Source organism: Rana temporaria, chromosome 7 (assembly GCF_905171775.1).
Source record: "Rana temporaria chromosome 7, aRanTem1.1, whole genome shotgun sequence".
Taxonomy (NCBI): domain Eukaryota; kingdom Metazoa; phylum Chordata; class Amphibia; order Anura; family Ranidae; genus Rana; species Rana temporaria.
In genome coordinates this window covers 82,478,345-82,500,495 of record NC_053495.1, presented here as the reverse complement: position 1 = coordinate 82,500,495, position 22,151 = coordinate 82,478,345, and the positions used below count along the sequence as shown (strand labels likewise).

The window sequence follows — 22,151 nt, the reverse complement described above, 5'->3', positions numbered from 1 at the left end:
GAACAACTAGAGGCCGCTCAGGCTAAGATTGACGATTTGGAAAACAGATCAAGAAGAGAAAACTTCAGGGTTAGGGGTCTTCCCGAGTCCATTATGGACGTTCATTCAGCAATACGAGACATTATGAGAATCCTCCTTCCATCTGCACCTGATATAAAATTGGAAATTGATAGGGCTCATAGATCATTAGGTCCACTGAGAAGAGATGGTTTGCCCAGAGATGTGGTGGTCAAGCCTCATTATTTCTCCACCAAAGAAGACATTATGAAACGGTCCAGACAACAGGAGAATCTTCAATACCAAGGTACTAATATACAAATATTTTCTGACATTTCACCATATACCATTCAGAAAAGAAGAGCAATGAAACCGTTATTGTCTGCCCTCATCAACAAAAACATCAAGTATAAATGGGCTTTCCCCTTCGCCTTAAAATTCAATTATAATGGTAGAAACCATATAATACATAATTTCCAAGAAGGTGAACGACTTCTGTCTGATCTGAAAATTATATCTCTCGATCCTGTCATGGACACTAATCCGCCTCAACTTCCATCTGCCAAGAGGAACACACCTACTAGTCCGACTCAAAATCCTTGGAACAAGGTCAAGTACAGGAAAATTGGAGGTGACCAAGCACCCTGATATTGAATAGACTTACCCAGGACGTATCTCTTAATCTTTAATTCAGATGAATTTTTATCCCGGATGCTTTTTAAAAAAAAGAAGACTCCGGAATTACATGTCTAGTTTAATGCCGTTTTTCTTTAGATTATTCTCCTATTGTTTTTGGGTCATCCTATGATTCACATGCCTTTTTTCTTGAATTTGTTTTAAGGTGTAATATTTAATCTGTCGGCAACTGACGACGGTGAGGTATTGAACCTCAACTTACCTCTTGTGTCGACACTTTGTCGACCCAATGGGTAAGAATATAGTCCTTTTCTGGGACTATGCAAAAATTTCTTGTTTGAATGAGGGAAGGAGAATCATTCTCTTCCCCCATTCTGGGTCACGAATTGACCTTGCACGATCTATTAGTTTATTGTGCCATATGTTTTTTTATTTTTCTCTTTTTATCTCTCCTTTTCATTTCTTTTTCTTTCTTCTTCATACTCTCTTCGTTTCTTCAGCCTGCCTGCCATTGTTCGCATTTGCAAGACTATTGATGATATCTGTACGGTCCCGCATGTTCATAGATGTAGACAAGACTTATGGCTGGATCGAATGATATATCTAAACCCCTTAGTGTTGTTACTCACAACACTCAGGGGTTGAATTCTCCTGTTAAGAGGCGCAAAGCTTTTCAAGTATATAAGTCTCTCCGTGTAGATGTGGTTTTCCTTCAAGAAACACACTTTCCTAAACGATACAACCCTTCCTTTATGCATGCCCACTTTCCAATGTTTTACCTAGCTAAAGCAGAAAACAAAACTAAGGGTGTGGCCATTTTGTTTTCTAGGTATTGTAATTTTAACCTGACTAAAGAATTCGGAGATCCGGAAGGTAGGTTTCTATTGTTACAAGGTACCCTTGATGGCAGACTATACACATTTATTTCTTATTATGCTCCTAACAGAGGTCAGAAAAAGTTTTTCTCTCAGATGCTTGATACCCTCCGACCATTTATGGAGGGGATCATTCTTATGGGTGGAGACTCTAACTTAGCTTTTGACACAGGATTGGATAAGTCCAAACCTTCTGTCAACGGAATCGTCAGACCGACTAAACTTAGTCTACAAGTAGCACGCATTCTACATCAGTCTAGATTAACTGACATCTGGAGGGAGTTGAACCCCAAAATTAAGGACTATACTCACTATTCTAATCCTCATCATTCTTATTCGCGTATAGATCATATATTAATCTCTAACCATCACGTCCCAGCTGCCATTAAGTCTAACATAGTTGATGTTTCTTGGTCAGATCACTCGATGGTTCTATTGTCACTGAGGAGAGAGGACACTTCTCCTAAAGTGTCTCATTGGACACTAAATAAGTCTATTTTGAAGGACCCTGCCCTACTGAAGGATATTGAACAATCTCTTCTAGAATACTTTAAGCATAATGATACAGGAGATGTGTCCCCTGAAACTCTGTGGGCTGCCCACAAGGCTTCTATCAGAGGCAAAATTATACAAGTGGCCGCTGGCCTCAAGAAACAAAGAAACATAGACATAAGGAAGCTGGAAAACAACTATATAGAGCTCCGTAAAAAACATAAATCTGACCCTCTTAACTTTCCTACTCAAGCACTTGATGCAGCTAGATCTGCCCTAAACTTGGTACTTACCACCAAAGCTGGGGAAGATATGAAATGGACTGGAGCTAATTTCTATAAATTTAAAGATAAAATAGGCCCGATGCTAGCTCATAAACTCTCACCCAGATTTCAATCACGGTCTCTCCCTAAAATAAGGATGACTGATGGTTCTCTTACCCTGAATCCTAGGAAGATAATGGAGGCCTTTCATGATTTTTTTTCTAAGCTTTATACATCCACTGATGATTCTTCTTCAGAGGGAATGGATGATTTTCTAGACAATTTGAATCTACCTCAATTGACTGAAGTTCATAGAGAAATAATGGAGACTCCCATATCAGCTGAAGAAGTATTGTTAGTAATTAAAAACCTAAAATTAGATAAAGCCCCGGGTCCTGATGGGTTTTCAAGTGCTTATTATAAAACATATTCGAGCATTTTAACACCCTACATGGTTAAATTCTTCAACCACATGACCGGTGGAGTTCCCATAGACAGGCAACTTAATTTAGCTTATATTTCGGTTATCCCAAAGCCAGAAAAAGACCATAGCCTGGTGGAAAACTATAGACCTATATCCCTAATTAACAACGATCTTAAGATACTCACTAAGGTAATGGCCAATAGAATGTCCTCTTTCATTGGCCAGTATGTTAGTAAAGATCAAGTAGGCTTTATCGCTGGAAGGCAAGGTCCTGATCAGGTTAGGAGGGCTGTGGATCTGATCTCCATTTTGAACTCGGGTTGGACTGGTGATACTAATCAAAGGGGAATGCTTCTTTCTATTGATCTACAGAAAGCATTTGACTCAGTATCATGGCCATTCATGTTAGAAGTGATGAAACGTTGGGGGTTTGGCACGAAATTTCTTGGAATCTTATCTGCACTTTACTCTCATCCTAAAGCTAATATACGCTTTCAGGGTATCTTTTCGGAACCTATTGAGATTCATAGGGGAACTAGGCAGGGTTGTCCTCTGTCTCCCCTGGTGTTTGCAATAGTTATGGAATCCTTGGCTATAGCTATTCGTGGGAACACAAACTCCCCTGAGTTAGATGTGCCAAAATGGAGCATAAATGTGCCTTATTTGCAGATGACCTTTTACTGTTTTTGACCGCTCCAGATACATCCCTACCGGAATTATATTCTCTTTTAGACAAATTTTCTATAGTTTCAGGTCTAACTGTGAATATGGCCAAGTCTAGGGCCCTCAATATTTCTCTCTCTGAATCCACGGTTTCTATACTAAAGGAAAATTATGGATTCAAATGGGACACCTCTTATATCAAATACCTAGGTATCTATTTGACTCCCAACATCCAAAACTTGTATTTGGCCAATTATCCACCTATGTATAGAAAACTTGAGAAAGATTTGAGAGATTGGGGGACTCAGAATATAGGTTGGATTGGTAGAATTAACTCGGTTAAGATGACTCTTCTCCCTAGGCTTTTGTATCTTTTTAGATCATTACCCATACCGATAATTAAAAGTCATCTAAAATCCTTTCAAGGAAAGATTATCAAGTTTATTTGGAACAATAAGGGTCCACGCCTTCCATCTCGCACTCTCTATAACTTGCCTGAACAGGGGGGTCTGGGAGTACCCAACTTATTATGGTACTATCAATCAGCAAGATTGGCACAGTTATCGGAAACTTTTCTTAAACATGAACGCCCTGACTGGTTAGATATAGAAGAGCAGGCGACCCCGAATCTAACGATAGAGGAGTTAATGTGGAGTCCTACACCAAGAATAGGCCTTCTATTTTATCTCCGACTCTTTCTCAAACCTTTGTTTTATGGGATTCAATTAAAAACAATCCCTCTCTAATTTCTAAAGGCAGACCTTTATCGAGTATTTTTCTAGACCCACTCTTTGTTTCTAAAATTGAAGTAGATTCGTTCAAATGGTGGCATGACAAAGGGTTGTATCGTATAGGCCGTTTTTTTTCGCGCTCGGGTCCACTTCCTGAACAACACTTCATTGACAAGCTAGGTCTTCCTGTCTCAGAAAAATTAAGATTTTCTCAACTACATGACTATGCACAAAGCCTATGGGATAGTGGCTCGATATCTGGACTATTGACACCTTATGAAAGTAGTTGTGATCAGGGTTTAATCAGGAAGGGGAATATTTCAATCATATATCAATCGCTTGCTAATAACTGCACCAAATTACCTCATATGCTGGCCTGGGAAAGGGAACTTAATAACAACTGGGATTTATCTGACTGGTGTAGTAATTATACTAGATCCATTAAAGGATATGTGAATATATCCCTTGTAGAGGCTAATGTAAAAATTTATACTAGGTGGTATTTAGTTCCCGTTAAACTGGCTTCCATGTATCCGTCAACTTCGCCCCTTTGCTTCAGAGGTTGTCAGGGATTGGGGTCTATGGTACATATATGGTGGGAATGTCCCAAAATACGTGGATACTGGAATAAGGTGTTCAACATAATAAGACGTGTCACAGGCTGTAATTTGCATCAATCCCCCACTATCGCTTTACTTCACGGGATGTTACCCCAAACCTCCAAGGTTACTAGAAAACTCATCCTATACATTCTGACAGGTGCCAGGATCACAATTGCAGCTGCGTGGAAAAAATCTACTGTCTCCATCCGGTATATGAAACAAAAGGTTACATGGATTATGGAACAAGAAAAGAGGGTCTGTTCCATGTTGGATATGTCTACTCTTTTCCATGAAATATGGGAACCGTGGATGAAATTTATGGGAATATCTTTTATCCCATAAAGGCTGTGGTGATATTTATATCCTTAGGACGATGTTGTTCGTTGGCAGGCAGGCTGCCATCTCTTTTTCCTTTTACTTTCACCTGATCTTCTTTTTTTTTTTTCTTTTCTTTCTTTTCTTCTCTTTTTTTCTCTTCTTTTCATTGATTGTTCTTTGATTTGATAATTTTGTTTTTTACACGAGGATAACATCCTTGTTATTTCTCATTCTCAGAGTGTTATGTTTAGAAAAAAAAAAGATATATATAAACATTTGTATTAGCCTATGTTTGGGTTATCTAAAGATTCCACCAAATTTTTGGGGATGTTAGGTATGTTAAGGGTTTTGAAAATATATATTTACAGTTACTGGTGGGTATTGGTGATAATTATTGGAGGGAGGAAAGGGGGATTTAAAGGTTTGCTTAACCTCTTGGACACAGACTGTTCCCAGTGGGGGTGTCAGAGAGGTCTTTGTTATACAGAAATCCTGCCCTTTGTTCGTTCCATGAAATTAGACCCAGTACACACATGGGTTTTTTTTATTGTGTGACAACAATAAGTCTAAGGAATTATATAGTATATGGAAATATCCTTTTATTTATTTAATTATAAATTATTGGTTATACCTAGCTTTTCTTTTTAACTATTACAATCTGTTATACTCTCACCGTATGGTGATAGCATATGATATGGCTGTATATGATAGTCAGTTTCTATGACAAGACCATCTTCTATGTAAAGCAATGCATTGGATTTATTATTTACTGTGTATTACTAAATTGTATACTGCTGTTTTAGTACAAATGTATGTACTTTTATTAAAAATAAACATAAATTTGAATGAAAAAAAAAAAAGATCCGACAGGCGTACGGCTTCGTACGCCTTCGGATCTTAGGATGCAATACTTCGGCGCCCGCTGGGTGGAGTTTGCGTCGTTTTCCGCGTTGGGTATGCTAATTAGCTGTTTACGGCGATCCACGAAGGTACGCGCGTTTGTCGCATTCTCTTACGTCGTCGCTAGTCGGCTTTGCCCGTTGTAAAGTTGCAATTGCTATGTAGGTGGTGTAAAAATAGACAGCCCATGTTAAAGTATGGCCGTCGTTCCCGCGTCAATTTTTTTTTTTTTTGCGTAAGACGTTCGGGAATAGGAAAGGACATAACGCACGTCACCGTTCAAAAAATTACGTCGGTGCGACGTCATTTCGCGCAAAGCACGGCAGGAAATTTCAAAACGGAGCATGCACAGTACGTTCGGCGCGGGAAAGCGCCTAATTTAAATGATACACGCCCCATTTGAATTAGGCGGGCTTGCGCCGGACGGCTTTACGCAACGCCGCCGAAGTTTACAGGCAAGTGCTTTGTGAATCAAGCACTTGCGCTGAAAACTTGCGGCGGTGTAACGTAAATGACATATGTTACGCCGCCGCATTTGTACCTGAATCTGGCCCCTTGTCTTTGCCCACCCGACTCCATTAGAGAGAACTTGTGCAGAAAGCCCCTCTAGAGCCATACATTCTGACATATATCAGATCCTTGCTATTATAACAGAGAAACCATTTCCTAAACTTGAAGTCTCCATGGAGCTCTGGTAGATATTTTGGTCGCAAGCCCATAAAAGCTCCATGTGCACAGTTTATAAAGAAAATGTTTAAAATATTTTGTATAATACCCCTGAGTTTCTACATACTATTTTTCCTTTAGTTTCCAATAGGTGTTGGAGATGTGACTGGGCAGTGGGATGTCGGTTCCACATTTTATGGGCGTGCCCAAAAATTAAACCTTTCTGGGAGGAGGTTAACTTGCTCCTTTCTTTTTTTTTTTTTTAAATGGTTTTTATTTAAGAATTTTTCAATAGAAAAAACAAACAAATGGTACCATGGGTACGAAACATATTGCAAAATCAAGGAAACAGCGCACACAGTGCGACCACAACCGGATCATCCGTTATACTTCTATACAATATAAAGCTTATCAAGTGTATGCACCCATATTGATGAACAGGTTAAATGGTTAGAACCTACAAGGCACCTTTCCATTGAAAGGAGATGAGAATGAAGAGGAGAAAGGCGCAGAAACTAAGAAATAAGATGGGAGGAGGACATAAGGGAAAGAAAGAAAAAGAAGAGAAGGGATGGGAAGGTGAAGGTGAGGAAGAGTAGAGTAGTAAGAAAGGCTTGTTCCACTTTTACGGGAATAATATCAAATATCAAATACAGGGATCTCATCCCTTGCGCATATTTGAAGAATTACCCCCCTAACCACCGCCTTATGGGCACACCACAAAGTAGCCGGGTCAGTAACAGAGCCCACATTATCTTCAAAAAATTCTGACAGACATTTACCAATTGTAGCAACATGAGTTGGCATCTGAAAGACCCGGGAATTAGCCCGCCAAATATATGCAGGACTAGGAGTGTGCCCCTCCGCCACCGTGATAGAGACAGGAGCATGGTCAGACCACGTTATATTATGGATGGTGGAGGAGGACACTGCCTGCAGAAGCATCTTATCAACCAGTATAAAGTCAATTCTGGAATAGGAATTGTGCCTGGCTGAGTGGAAAGAGTAATCACGTTCAGTTGGATGGTGGCACCGCCAAACGTCAAAGAGGTCCTCCGAGTGAAGCAGCTGCTGGAGTTGGGGAAAGGATCTCTTCGCTACGGAGGAGGAGTCCAGGGCATGGTCAATAGTCAAGTTATGATCTCCACAAACCACCAGGGACCCCCGTCTCACCGAGGCAATTTTAGCATATGTCCTTTTTAGAAAGCGGAGCTGATGGGAGTTAGGTGTGTACAAGTTAGCGATAGTGTAAGGTTTGTTATTGATTTCTCCCACTACAACAAGGTATCTCCCCTCAGGATCTGCAAGAACTTGCTGTAGGCTAAAAGCAACCGAGTCCTTTATGGCTATCAAAACTCATTTTCGCTTGGCTGAGGTTGAAGCCGAAAAGACGTGTGGGAAACGCTTGTGTGAAAATCGAGGCGGGTTGTCAGTGGAAAAATGGGTCTCCTGAATACATAGGACATCAGCCTGGAGGTTGAGAGCCTCTCTCTAGACCGAGGCCCTTTTGGCAGGGTGGTTGAGCCCATTCACATTAAAGGAGACGACTTTAACCGCCATTTAGGGATCGTAAACAAAATTGAAAACAGTACCTTGGTTTCATCAGTGGAGAGTAGTTCTTCTTGTGATGTAGACAGCTTTCCGAGTCGAGTAGACACAGCCTTCCCGGGGCAGTAGAGAGAGTGGGGTACACGCACAGGGAACTCCAGTATAGAATAGGGCCCGTTGACCAGAAAAAGGGAAAAAAGGAAAAAGTCAGAGTCAAAGGAAAAATAAACAACATGAAGTTCACAAAAAAAGCTTGAATAAGCAAGAACCAGAGGGTAGTACTTCTACCCATAATCAAGGGGGGATCAAAAAGGAACGGAACAGAGGCGCATGCGCGGCAGCTCCCAAGATGGTCACCGGCTGCTAGAGCTCCGCTCCACCACGGCCCAACGATAACCCTCGGAGCTTACCGAGCGCACTACCGGCCCGATCATCGGGATATTCGAGTGGGGGAAACCTTCAGGAGCAGGCAGATGTCATCCCTGCTGGTCAGGAGGGACCTATCAAGCCAGATGGCGGATGCTCCCGGGCCCCCTTAGCTATGCCAAGATGGCAGCGGTGACGCGAGGCTCACCCGCATTGAGTCCTGCAGACGAATCTATAGCCGACCAGGACCTGGCACCACTGCATTCTCCAGGTACCGAATACCCCCCGCTGCTGCCAGCCAGCTCCCCGACCCCCACAGAATCCTTACTGGGTAGAATGGGAGCGGGCTGTCCCACTACCCCCATGATGGATCCTCACACAGGCCTGTTGCTCTCAGTGAGTGAGACAGACTTTCCCTCTATGATGTCTGCTTTTTCACAGATGCTGTCTAAAAGTCTGGCTCTGAATGCAGCACAGATTACCTCCTCTATACATGCGGATCTACAACAGATTGGAATGAGAATGGACAGTATTGAGCAGAAGGCGGACCAAGCTGTGCTTAGAAATAACCAGAACTCAACCAGACTCCAAGATGTACAGGATCAGCTAGAGACTGCGTTTGCGAAGATCGACGACCTCGAGAACAGATCGAGAAGATACAATTTTAGAGTGAGGGGGCTCCCCGAATCCGAAAAAGAGGTGCAGGCGGCAGTTAAATCCCTTATTAAAAATCTACTCCCTGGCATTCCCGACGACCGCCTTGAGTTGGACAGGGCTCATAGAGCACTTCAGGCCCCTCGCTCAGACGGACTGCCCAGAGACATTATCGTTAAGCCGCATTTCTATTCGGTGAAGGAGGAAGTAATGAGGAAATCTAGATCAGTGGATTATATCACCCTCCACGGGCACAAGATCCACATTTTTGCGGACCTCTCCCCATATACCATTCAGAGGAGGCGTGCGCTTAAACCGTTGCTCCAGGTCCTGATGGACAGAGGAATTACTTACAGATGGTCCTTCCCTCTCCGCTTGAACTTCACCTACAAAACCAAGAGCTTCGGCTTCTCCTCGTTCGCAGAGGGTGAGCGTCTCCTGACCCAACTCGGGCTGGTCCACCTGGACCCATCCCCGGCACTGGCTAATAGAGGCACCCACGCATTATCATCAAAGAGGCCACCGCCAGCGAGTCCGCTGCAGCAGACCTGGCTGAAACACTGCTCCAAACGGTCTAAGGAGAATCTGACGACGTGAACAATCTACCCACCTTGTTGTTTGGTTTTAAATTGTTGTTACCTATTCTTGTTCGTGGTTCCGGGACTTGGTCTGGGACTGGCCCGTCTTCCCTGGAACATTTCTGGGTTATGCCCTTGCTCTCCGGGCAAGGATGGCTCAAGTTGGATCGGGCTCCTTTTTTCATAATATGCCCCTGCTGATAGGGGCGACCTGGACTGGGACTTGAAGACGGGTGGGAAGGGAGGTTCCTGTCACTGGTTCCAGGGGGGAGGGTTAGCAGCTGCCCTGCAGTCGGGGGCTAAATTTAAATTTATTTTTATTAATTTTTGCCTAGTTTATCATACAGGTTCCGGTCAGAGGTTCTGTTAGAGTTTACTGCTTATTTGCTACATGTTTAGAGCCGCTAGGAAGTCTCCCCTTCCGGGGGGTCGAGAGTTGGGTTCTGGCCTATGCAGAACGGTGCTCTGACTGGAATTTACAGTTTTTCCCTCAGCTCTGGTTGGTATATTACGCTCAATACTAGTGTAGGACAGTAAAACTCCTGCACAAGGGATTCTGTCGGATCTCTGACCCCACATACCGGTGGGGGGGTCGGAGGGTGTTCACTTATTATACTGCATTTTCCCCCTTTGTTAAGGGGCGCTCGGTACATACGGGAGCGTGGGTTTCTTTGAGACCTTCAGTTTTGCTTTAGACAGGGGGGTGGGGTCGTGGTGGACTCAATGCTCCTCCATTGGTACAGAGGCACCTTCAGTGCCTTCTGTTCCGCTTCCGGGATCCCTGACATCGGGGACTCTCGGTTCCTTTAGGTTTTGGGGTTGGGGGTGGCTAGTCCACTCCTCCCCAGGAGGGGGAGGGGGTCAGGGGACCCCCGAGTAATGTTACGTTTTGTTATTTTAGTTCGATTGTTGCCTCAGGTATGTAATGATGTCCTCTTCTTTTCTTTCTCTCCTTTCTCTTTCTCTCTTGGTACTTCTCTTGTTCGTACAGCTCCTGGTATCCACAGGCTCCTCGGCCGTCTCTGGTCTCCACTCCCGGGTCTCGGGCAATGGTCTCTCCGCCTCTTCAGAACGCTCCGGGTATGTTCCCCTCTCGATCCAGGTAAGTTACAGGTGCACCGCGCAGTACACTACACCCTGATCCATGACTGACATACACTGCCCCCCGCCAACTCTTAAGATTGTTTCTCACAACACTCAAGGCCTCAACTCCCCGGTCAAACGCAGGAAGCTCCTGCAACTTTATTCCACCATGCACGCAGACGTTCTCTTACTACAGGAGACCCACTTCCCATCCACCTTTACTCCCAAGTTCCTTCACCACCGCTTTCCTCAATTTTTTCTGGCTTCTGCTGAAAACAAAACCAAAGGGGTCGCGGTGTGTTTTGCTAGAAATATCAACCTATCGCAACCCGAGACTATTATAGATCCACAGGGCCGCTACATTCTGGTCTCTGGGCATATTGATGGTGAGCTTTACACTTTTGTGTCATATTATACGCCCAACAGGGGTCAAAAGAATTTTTTTGAATCAATGCTAGAGAAGCTACAACACCACCTTAAAGGTACGGTTGTTATTGGTGGGGACTCGAACATGGCCTTTGACTTCGCCATTGACAAACTAGCGAACGGTTCCTCAAAACCGAGGCGTCCAACTAAACAGAGCGTTAGTATAGCTAAACTGCTTAACTCGGCGGGCCTAGTCGACATTTGGAGGGAATGTAATCCGCGCACCAAAGATTATACGCACTTCTCGGCACCCCACAACTCCTTTGCTAGGATAGACCACATTTTCGTACGCGCAGCGCTGATACCATGCATTAAATGTTCCAAGATTGTGGAGTCCTCCCTCTCTGACCACTCCATGGTCACTTTGATAACAAATAGGCCCACGGCGTCAGGGGGCCCTCCTCGTTGACGCTTGCGGGAGTCTCTATTAAGCGACCCAGTGCAATGCTCCTTACTGGAGGAGTCCATTAATGAATATTTCCGGCATAATGCTACGAGTGAGGTCTCCCCTATTTCCGTCTGGGCGGCGCACAAGCCGGTCATCAGGGGGAAACTAATTCAGTTGTCGTCTAGGCTTAAAGCTGAACACAATGCGACCACGCGTAAACTTACAGAGGACTTTCGGAAACTAGCCAGGGCTCACAGGGTCCACCCCACCCCCAAATCTCTAGAGAATTTATACAAGGCCCGGGCCCTCCTGAATTCATCCCTGACCACGGCAGCGGAACACCTTAGGTGGACGGGGGCTAGATTTTACGCGCACACGGACAGGATGGGAGCCAGACTAGCCACGAAACTGAGCCCCAAACAGCGAACTCTTGCCTTCCCTAAACTTCGGGTGGCCACGGGGGAGCTGACTCAGAACCCTTCCAAGATAATGGACGCTTTTTTACACTTCTACTCTGACTTATATAGGCCTATCCGCACCCCCCCTCACTCGGCGCGAAATAAATTCCTAGATGACCTCCCTTTGCCCAGGCTGACCAAAGATCACAGTGATCTACTGGAGAGTCCGTTCACACAGGAGGAAGTTTTAAATACCATTAAGGCCCTTTAATTAGGTTCATCCCCGGGACCAGATGGATTCTCCAATGGTTACTACAAGAAATTTAGCACCAGCCTGGCCCCCCATCTGACAAAACTGTTTAACTGTCTCCGGGATGGAGCCCCCCTGAATGCGGATTTAAACTCTGCCTACATCTCGGTGATCCCAAAGCCGGATAAGGACTCTAGCGAGGTGGCAATTATCGGCCTATATCACCGATTAACAATGATGTTAAGATTATGACCAAAATACTAGCGAACAGATTGTCGGGTTTCATTGCCGAGTATGTCCATAAGGACCAGGTGGGCTTCATCCCTGGGACACAGGGTCCGGATCAGATCCGGCGCGCTATTGACATTGTTTCCTTGCTCAAGTCGGGATGGGACGGGGGGTCCCCACAAAAGGGTTTTTTACTTTCCATAGATTTACATAAGGCTTTCGACTCTATAGACTGGGCATACCTGTCTGATGTCCTGGGGAGATGGGGCTTCGGCCCTAACTTTCTTAACCTCATCAATTCCCTCTATTCATGCCCCACTGCGCAGATTCGCTTGATGGGCAGATATTCTGACTCTTTCTCTATAGGCCAGGGGACAAGACAGGGGTGCCCACTCTCCCCCCTCCTATTTGCGGTAGCAATAGAGACACTGGCGGTGGCGCTACGGTCAAACCCCGATATGAAAGGGGTGACTTGCGGGTCACAGGAACATAAATGCGCCCTGTATGCGGATGATCTCCTCCTTTTTGTAACTTCCCCATTGACTTCCACACCCATAATCCTTAAGACGCTGCGTGTCTTCAGTGAAGCGTCTGGTCTAAAGGTTAACATGGACAAATCGCTTGCGTTGAATATATCGGTTCCTCCGGACCTTATTGCCCCACTTACCAACAACTTTGCATTTTCGTGGGCTCCCTCACACATCCCTTATTTGGGTATCAAACTAACACCTGATATTAACAACCTCTTCAAAGCTAACTATCCCCCCATGATCCTTAGGTGCCAGGGTGATATGGAGAGGTGGTCCAGGGCGGGACTGTCCTGGTTAGGCAGGATACACGCGATCAAAATGACCCTTCTTCCACGCCTTTTATACTTCTTTCGCTCTCTCCCAATCCCGGTCCCGAAAACAGTACTCTGTAGGTTGCAGTCAGGGATGGTTCGCTTTGTTTGGGGTAAGAAGGGGTGCAGGTGTCCCTCAGGTGTTCTGGTACGACTAAGAACGCAGGGAGGACTGGGCCTCCCGAGCTTGTGGAACTATTACCAGGCCGCTCAATTGGCTCAAATATCGATAGCCTTTTCCAGGGGTCCTAAGCCGGATTGGTTATCCATGGAAAGGCAGGCAGTCCCACTACACACCATTGATTACCTTTTGAGTTGCGAACCTAAATGCAGACCGGCCATAATGGCGCCAACTCTCTTACATTCGGTGGCTCTTTGCTCCAAGTTACATGACCGACAAACCCTGATATCGCCATGGAAGTCCTTGAGGCACTTGTTTCATAATAAGGAGTTTCCCCCGGGACTAGATATTGTTGCTTTTAAATGGTGGACAGATAAGGGTCTATATCGGATCGGCCACTTTTTCAGTCGAGCAGGCCCGCTCTCTCTTTCGCACTGCAGGAAAACATTGGACATGCCTGACACGGAGCTTTTTAGGTTCACTCAAATCTCCCACTTCCTGCACTCCATCTGGTTCAACAAACCTCTGCCCCCCTCTATTACCCCCTATGAACAGTGGTGCGCGGAAGCGGTGGATCAGAGGGGAGGAATCTCGTTGCTCTATACTGCGTTGATGACAAAGACGGACAAGCCGACCTATGCTCGAGCCTGGGAGGAAGACACGGGTGGCTCGTGGGACCCTGAAGTGTGGTTTGGTGCTTCTACTAGAGCATATAAAGGTATACTCAATGTCTCCCTCATCGAGGCTAGCCTTAAAGTACTGTTAAGATGGTACTACGTTCCTTCCAGGCTGGCAAAAATGTATCCAGGAACCTCCCCGGTCTGCTTTAGAGGCTGTGATCTTGAAGGCACCATGCTGCACGTTTGGTGGACCTGCCCTCGCATAAGACCGTTTTGGCGGAAGGTATTCCATACTATTGGTTCGGTGATGGGGATAACGATAGCCCCTCATCCTAATGTAGCACTACTTAACCATCGTATCCCGAACTTAGCCAAACACTCACAGGCACTGGCATTCTTGCTACTGCTAGGGGCTAAATTGACTGTTGCCAGAGCCTGGAAGAAACCTACTGTCTCCTTTCAAGGGTTCTGGAGGAAAGTCTCCTGGATCATGGTACAGGAACAAATAGTAGCTAAATTAGACGATAGAACGGAGAAATTCAACATTATTTGGGAACCCTGGGCCACTTACAGTGGCATCTCTCTCATACCTGGGATACCAGTGGGAGATTTGACTGTCCGCTCCCCACGGGGATAGCCTGTGTCGGTACTTTGCCTTTACCCTCTCATATCTTCTCCTTTTCTTTCTCTACTTTCCGTCGCCTCTCTTGGCATACCCGAGGTGACCCTCTGTCACGGAGGATTTTTGGTTGCATCTACGTACACATGTTTGATGAGTAGGATCATTAGGAGAGGTGGAAGCCCCTCTGCGCGTGGGCTTGGGTGCGGATATGGCGGCCGCGGTGGGGGGGGGGGGTATGGGTGGCCCCGTCTCTTGGGATGCAGCTTGTTCCCTTTGGGGCTCCCGGGGGAATGGGGGTACCTGGGCTTCTCCCTGAATGGTAAGGCATACTTTCGCAGGGCAAGGTTGCTGGGTCCTTGCCTGGGTCCGGGTAGTGGGGACACGCTGAGCGAATTAATGCTATAAGTTACAGTATGCTGTTGTGTACGGTTTACATGATCTGGGCTTCGGTGCCAGGCTGTAATGTATGTTTTATTTTATCTTCCAGCACCTTGCCTTCTGTATACTTTTTTGCTGTTCTCATTATCAAAACTTAATAAAAAAAAATGTGAACATAAAAAGGAACAGAACAAACTGAATACTCCTGATGGAGTGGGAACCTTAAGGTGTGTAACGAGCCACTTCATCCCATAGGAGAGAAATTACGCTGCACGTTTTTTGCCACTTCTTCCTGGACACTGTTTGCCATTGATAGTGCTGGTCAATCTTGGCAGATGGCAAGGTACCTGTGGGTGCCTGATCAGGGAGGATATCCAGGGATCGGAGCAATGCAAGACCCTCCTCCAGTCCTGTGATTGTTGTGTCTTTCCCATCATGAGTGATAGTCAGCTTCACTGGGAATCCCCATCTGTAGGGAATGTTGTGGTTGTGCAGAGCCTTAGTGATCGTCACCAGTGACCTGCGTTTCTGCATAGTGAATTGCGACAGGTCTGCGAACAATTGAAGCCCAGCGAATTGCTCCGGGAGTTGTGCTTTCCTGAACGACCTCATGAGCTGTTCTTTAACTTGGAAAAAATGTATTCTCATCAGAACGTCTCGGGGTACATTATCAGGCAGGAAGCCTGGCTTGGGCAATCTGTGAATCCTGTCAATCTGCAGCTCCGATTCAGAAACATCAGGGAGGACCTGCTGCAACAGATCTCTGGCAAATTGCTGTAGCTGGGCGGGGAGCACGGTTTCGGGGACCCCCTTCAGCTTAACATTATTGTGTCTTGACCTATCTTCAAGGTCAGCGACCTTTGCCCTCAGCCAAGCTATTTCATCATTATGTTCAGAATGGGCATCAATCAGTGAGTTATGGGAGGATGCAAATTCACCCATCTTCTTCTCAACATGGGTAACTCTCTCCCCCAGCTCGCCTATGTCTGCTTTAAAGTTCCTCATACATTGCAGCATGTCAGCATGCATGGAGCTCCTGAGGGAGACAAGCATGTCCTTGAGAGTCGTATCAGACACTGCCTTTCCTGAAGTGGGGAAGGCAGTGAACGAATCCACCAGCTCCCTCGTGTCCTCCAGGGTCTCATGCCCCCCGCTCACCTGACTGATGTCTGTCTCCAGGCGAGGTTTGGATTTAGCAGGGCTTCTATCCAGCGGGGTCGATCCTCCGGGAGACTGCTGAGTGGTGCCTGGACGTATCCCCGGGCTCGATGCTGTGGATGGGGAGCTGCAGGAGGAGGTAGGAGACACGTTCCCCAGGCCGGCGGTGGCGCCATCTTTGTTTAGGCCGCGGCCTTTCGGCAGGTAGAATTCCTCCAATTTTCGGGGCTGGGACCCCTCTTTCCTCTTGCGGGTCATGCTGCCAGTGTCTCCGGACCTTCAGGCAGGAATGGGGCTAGTGATGGGCGACACAGTCGCCGCTGTAGCTATTGGTTCGGTTCCACGTCCATGCGGTAGCCACGCCCACCTCAACTTGCTCATTTCCAAGTTGGTTAACAGGGCTGTCCACCTAGACAAGCAAACTCATTGTTTTGCCCTTCTGTTACAGGAACTAAAACTAAAACATTTTCGGACTTCCTACAGCGGGTTAACGAAGGGAGATCCATAGGATAAAGTACGGCTGCACTGCGTAATAACCAAGCTAAGTTTACTGCTGTATGGAATGCTTGGAATGAATACTTGGCCATTAAAGAACTTAATCACCTGCTATGACACACCAAATGGTTTATTTTTATTCTTTCAGGGGGTCTGGTAACCAGTCTCTTGTTTATCTCCTTTGCTCTTGATACATTCCATCCCTCGTATGTACCATGTTGCTGCATTGAAATCCTACATCACTTTCTTTTGACTTGTAGTTTTGCATGTTCTTGTATAGGCTTGGCCTATGCTGGGGTCGCTGCTGTGATCTTTAAGTGAGTCACCCCAGTTATCATTTCCATTGCATGGGAAGCGGTTTATTCGCTACTGTTTTGTCACTTGTGCATTCTCATGTTTTGGTGATTTATTTTTTTATTTTTTATCAAGTAACTTTTTATTGAAAATAAGAAAGAGAAGGAGTACATTTCTTACAGAATACAGAGCCACATGTCGCAGCATGAGGAGACACAAGTAGACAAGGCACAGGTCAACTTTCCTTTGGATTCCTACTGCTTCAGTGCATACAATAACAAGTATGAACCGTCTACACGATCCTATATAATAACAGGCACATAACTTAGGTTAAGAATGTCGCCGCACAGCGACCAATGTTTTCATGTTGCGAAACTGCGCACACAAAAGGGTAGAGATGGATAAAGAAAGTGAGAAAAGAAAAAGAAAAGAAAAAGAACACAGAAAAGATAGGAGGGGAGGGGTGGGAAGAGGGGGGAAACGATCATCGGAATAGTACAACTACCTGATCAAGATGCATCCTCCCGAAGGCGCCATGGTTCCCAGACAGTGTCGTGGGTCTCCAGTCTATCCTGTATCCTGGCAGTCATTCTCTCCATCAGCTCCACATCCTTAATCCTGGCGTGCAGGGCCTCAGGGGTAGGGGGAGACCATTTTTTCCAGTTCAGGGCAACAAGACAGCGGGCAGCCGTGAGGATGTGGCGTAGCAGTTTTTTGCAAGGTGTGGAAATCTTCAAGGGGGATAGACCCAGAAGAAAACATTTGGGGGACATGGGGATCTGAGTGTCTAGGAGGCAGCTAAGCAATTGCTGAACTTCAGACCAGTAGGGGGTAATCAATGGGCAGCTCCAGTAGATATGGAAGAGGGAGCCCCTGTCCCCTTGGCATCGCCAGCAGCGATCGGAACTAGCGGGATATATGGCATGGAGCACATCGGGAGTCATATACCAGAAGAGAAGTATTTTATACTTGTTCTCCTTGTATAGGGTGCAGAGGGAGCTCTTAGCTGCATGGGACCAGATAGTCCGCCATTGCTCCAGGGGTATTTCCTCATTAAGAGCTTTTTCCCACTTTAACATATAGGAGTGTTTGCCTAGGGATTCCAGGGGATAGGTATTTAGTATTTTATAGATATCAGAAATTAGGCCTTTCTGGGTCGATCTGGCCAGGACCAATCTTTCGAAGGGGGTTGGGGGGGAGAATTGCAGATTGGGTGTTATAGACAAAGCGTAGCGGCGAATTTGCAAGTAACCGTAGAATACCGTCTTGGGGAGATCATATTTGGCCTGCAGGGTAGAAAAGGGCAGGAGATTACGAGACAGGGGATCCACCAGGTTCCCAAAATTAAATAAGTTCCGTGACGTCCACGGATGAGACATTTGGTGGGTGAGGCTATCTGGCACCTTGGGATTGTACATAAATGAAGTCAAGAGCGAGCGCTCCGCTGAGAGTCCACACGATCGTGACAGTCGACGCCATAGTCGTCGAAGCTGCGACACTGAGCCCAGTAGGCGTTCAGGGGGAGAACCGCATCCGCACCCCAAAGTAGACTATTAGGGTGGGTCGGGGCCAGCCACAACTTCTCGATCTCCGTCCACCTGTTGTAGGACCGTTGGGTGAACCAGGAGGCCACTGCGCGCAGTTGCGCAGCCTGATAGTACTTGACCAGATTAGGAAACGCAAGGCCGCCGTCCGAGCGCGCTAACATTAGTACCTTCTGGGGTACCCTGTGTCTCTTGTAATTCCATGTAAATTTAAGTAGGTCAGCTTGAAGTTTTCTCAGATGCTTATAGGGGACCGGAATGGGCAGTGTTTGAAAAAGGTAAAGGAGCTTCGGGAGAATTGTCATCTTGATCGAGGCGATCCGGCCAAGCAAGGACATATGATGCTTTTTCCATCGTAATAGCAGGGATCGGATAGATCGGAATAGGGGGGGGGGGGGGAGATTTCTTGATACAGGGTAGTGAAGCTTGGGGTGATATGTATCCCTAGATATTTCAGGGAAGTTGTCTTCCATTGGTAAGGGAAGTTGGCCCGTAGGTGATCGACCTCCACGGTAGGGATGTTGACAGGGAGGGCCTCAGATTTAGAGGTGTTAATTTTGTAGCCCGACAGGGCTCCATATCGGGTCAACTCCGCATGGAGGTTTGGGATGGAAATCCTGGGTTGCGTGAGGGAAAGGATGATATCGTCCGCGAACAGGGATATTTTAAATTCCCTACCCCGGACTGTCACCCCTCGAATAGACGGGTTTCCCCGAATGGTGGCTGCTAAAGGGTTCAACACAAAGTGCGAATAGGAGGGGCGATAGTGGACACCCTTGTCGGGTGCCGTTAGTAATGGGAAAGGAGGGCGAAAGGGCAAAGGGTGTCTTAACCTGGGACGAGGGATCGAGGTAGAGATGGTGAATTGCATTCATAAATGGGCCCCGAATCCCTACATGTCTTAATGTAGCAAACATGAAGGGCCACCCAAGCCGGTCGAAGGCCTTCTCGGCATTTTCCCTGTTCGCCACATCCACCAGATCAATCACCTTTCGGGTGTTATCGCCCGCCTGCCTAAGGGGTACAAAGCCCACTTGATCCTTGTGGATAAGGGAGGGGAGAATCCCGTTCAAACGGATAGAGAGTAATTTTGTAAAAAAATTCAGGTCCGAATTAAGCAGGGCGATGGGTCTATAGTTAGCGCAGAGTACGGGATCCCTGTCCGGCTTGGGGATCAGAGTAATAAAGGAGCGTTGCATGTCTGCCGGGACAGGGGTGTCTCGGAGGAAAGCGTTAAAAATTTTGCACATGTGAGGGAGGAAGAGGGGCAGAAATGCTTTGTAATATTCATAGGGCAGACCATCTGGGCCTGGGGACTTGCGGGAGGGCAGGGATTTAATAGTCTGCTCTATCTCTTCTTCGGAGATCAGCATGTTGAGGGATGACAGGTCGGAGGGCTGGAGGCGGGAGACCCCACTCTGTTCCAGATATTGTCTTATACTAAGAGAGACGTCCGGGGGAGGTGGGTTACCGGGGATGTCATGGTTGTTATAAAGTTTTGTGTAAAAGTCTGAGAATGTCTGGGCTATGTCTCTGGGGTGGGACTGAAGGCATCCCGAACTGTCTTTGATTTGGTGAGGTGTCGTCGCAAGATGTGTGTCACGTAGTTTCTTCGCTAACAGTGAGTGGGCCTTGTTGCCTTTGTCGTAGTAGATCTGTCGCAATCTAACCAGAGCCTTCTCTACGCAGCCAAGAGCTAAGTTCCTCAAGATTGCTCGCAGATTTGCAGATTTGTGATTTTCTTAAGGAGGGCAATGGAGGGGGTTAGCTGCAAGCGGCGCTCCAGACCCACTAGCTCCTTTTCAGTTCTCTGTTTAGTGGCCTGTGCATCTTTTCTCAAGGCGGCGGATAGTGCTATGCATTTACCTCGAAGGACTGCCTTATGGGCCTCCCAGAGCGTGGAAGCAGAAATGTCAGGAGTGTTGTTCTCTGCAAAGTAAAGCTGGAGAGTGGAAGTGAGTTCTGTCTTGGACGGCAGGTGCTGGAGGAGGAAGGTATTTAGTTTCCACTTACAAGGCCTACGGGTGGGGGAACCTAGGTCCAGTGTTAGGAGGACAGGAGCGTGGTCTGACCATGATATCGGAAGAATCTGTGTCTCACGCGTCGCCCGGAGTGTGGTACTATTAGTGAAGAAATAGTCGATACGGGAATGAGCTCTATGGGGGGCCGAATAGAAGGTATACTGCTGATCCCCGGGTGAAGGGCCCTCCAGGCGTCGAAGAGAGCATATCGTCTAGTGATTTGGCGGAAAAGCTTCGAGTCTCTGAGGGCTCAAGCTGACGGCACCCGGGGCCCACCACGCGGCGATCGGCAGTTGCAGATTGGGTCAAATTGAAATCCCCCCCACCACCAGTAGCCCATGGTCTGATTTAAAGAGATGGGTGAGTAACCTAGTTAGGAAAAAGTAACCTCCTGTGTCTGCCACATGCCTCCAAGGATAACGAAATGTCCCAGGGGTTCGCTATAGCAGCTAGAACAGGTGAACGGAGATCCACGTTTGAGAAGTATCGCAACCCCAGCTCGTTTACGAGGGCCCAAGGAGGAGTACATTTGTGGGAATTGTCTGGTGGCGAACGCGAAGAACCCCCCGCTATCAAAGTGAGTTTCCTGGACAAAAATTACGTCAGCGCCCGACTGTCTAAATTCCCTCAGTGCCAGATGCCTCTTCCTATCCGAATTTGGACCATGTACGTTCAGGGACAGTATCTTAGCCATGGGATTGGATAGAGGGAAGGGGGGAGCGTCCTACCTGGTGTGATGTGGAGCTGACGGAGATCAGAGGCCGAGGGTGGAGGTGCCCCGGGAGGAATTCCAGGCGGGTTCCACAGGTTCCATAGTGAACCATCCGACGATCGGGGAAAAGGGAGGGGGGGTGGCAACTGAAAGAGAGAAAAGACGTTAGAACACAGGACAAAACAACGTGTCCATCACGATTCTTTTTTCTTATTTTTCTTTTATTTTTTCCCTGTAAAACTTTTTTTTTTTTTTTTAAATAAGCAGTTAAATAAAAGAATAAAAAAGCATGGAAAACATACAAGAGTTACATTAGGGCTAAGAGTTAGCTGGCAGGATGGCATGCAGGCTTATGTTGGAGAGCTGCACAAGAGTTGCCAGTGAGCAAAAGGATGATGAAAAGATGTTGTAGAAAAATTTGGATTGTGTAGGCAATAAGCAAATGGTTTATGGAAAAGTCCATGGTAGAGTTGAGTGTTGTGTGGCCACTAAACTGAGGGTTCATTGTGAGGTTCCCTAGATAGGTGGGCAACATATGGGCAGTGAAGGAGAGGTTTGATGGTAATGTGTTGGTGAGAGATGTGAGTAGTAAGCAGAGGATTGTTTAACAGGTAAGCAAGGTGTGAGGCAAAGAGCAAAGGGTTCATGGGAAGGTTTTACAAAGAGATGTGGTCAATGAGGGTTAAGGAAAAAAATTCAATAAGAGACAAGGTATGGGCACCGAGATAGATAAAGAAAACTCCCCTTGGCACCCAGAATTAAAAGTATACAAACAGTGTTGGGGATAACAAAATGTACACTGTCTGCGGTGACATGTGCCAATGACAGCACTGTCCACCGCCATTGCAATAAGAGAAAA

At 46.5% G+C, this 22,151-nt stretch overlaps 1 protein-coding gene across 8 annotated transcripts in view; it reads right to left on the bottom strand.

The window, feature by feature from the left end:
• The window catches only part of UBN2 (ubinuclein 2), a 1,075,602-nt gene that overhangs the window by 428,767 nt on the left and 624,684 nt on the right, over positions 1-22,151 (bottom strand). For 7 of the 8 annotated variants that reach the window (XM_040360987.1, XM_040360994.1, XM_040360990.1 and 4 more), the window contains one exon: positions 8,160-8,270. The exons of the other annotated variant lie outside the window; for it this stretch is intronic. In XM_040360987.1, the coding sequence (XP_040216921.1) occupies positions 8,160-8,270 (111 nt within the window). The remainder of the gene's footprint in view (positions 1-8,159; positions 8,271-22,151) is intronic. 8 annotated transcript variants of the gene reach the window in all.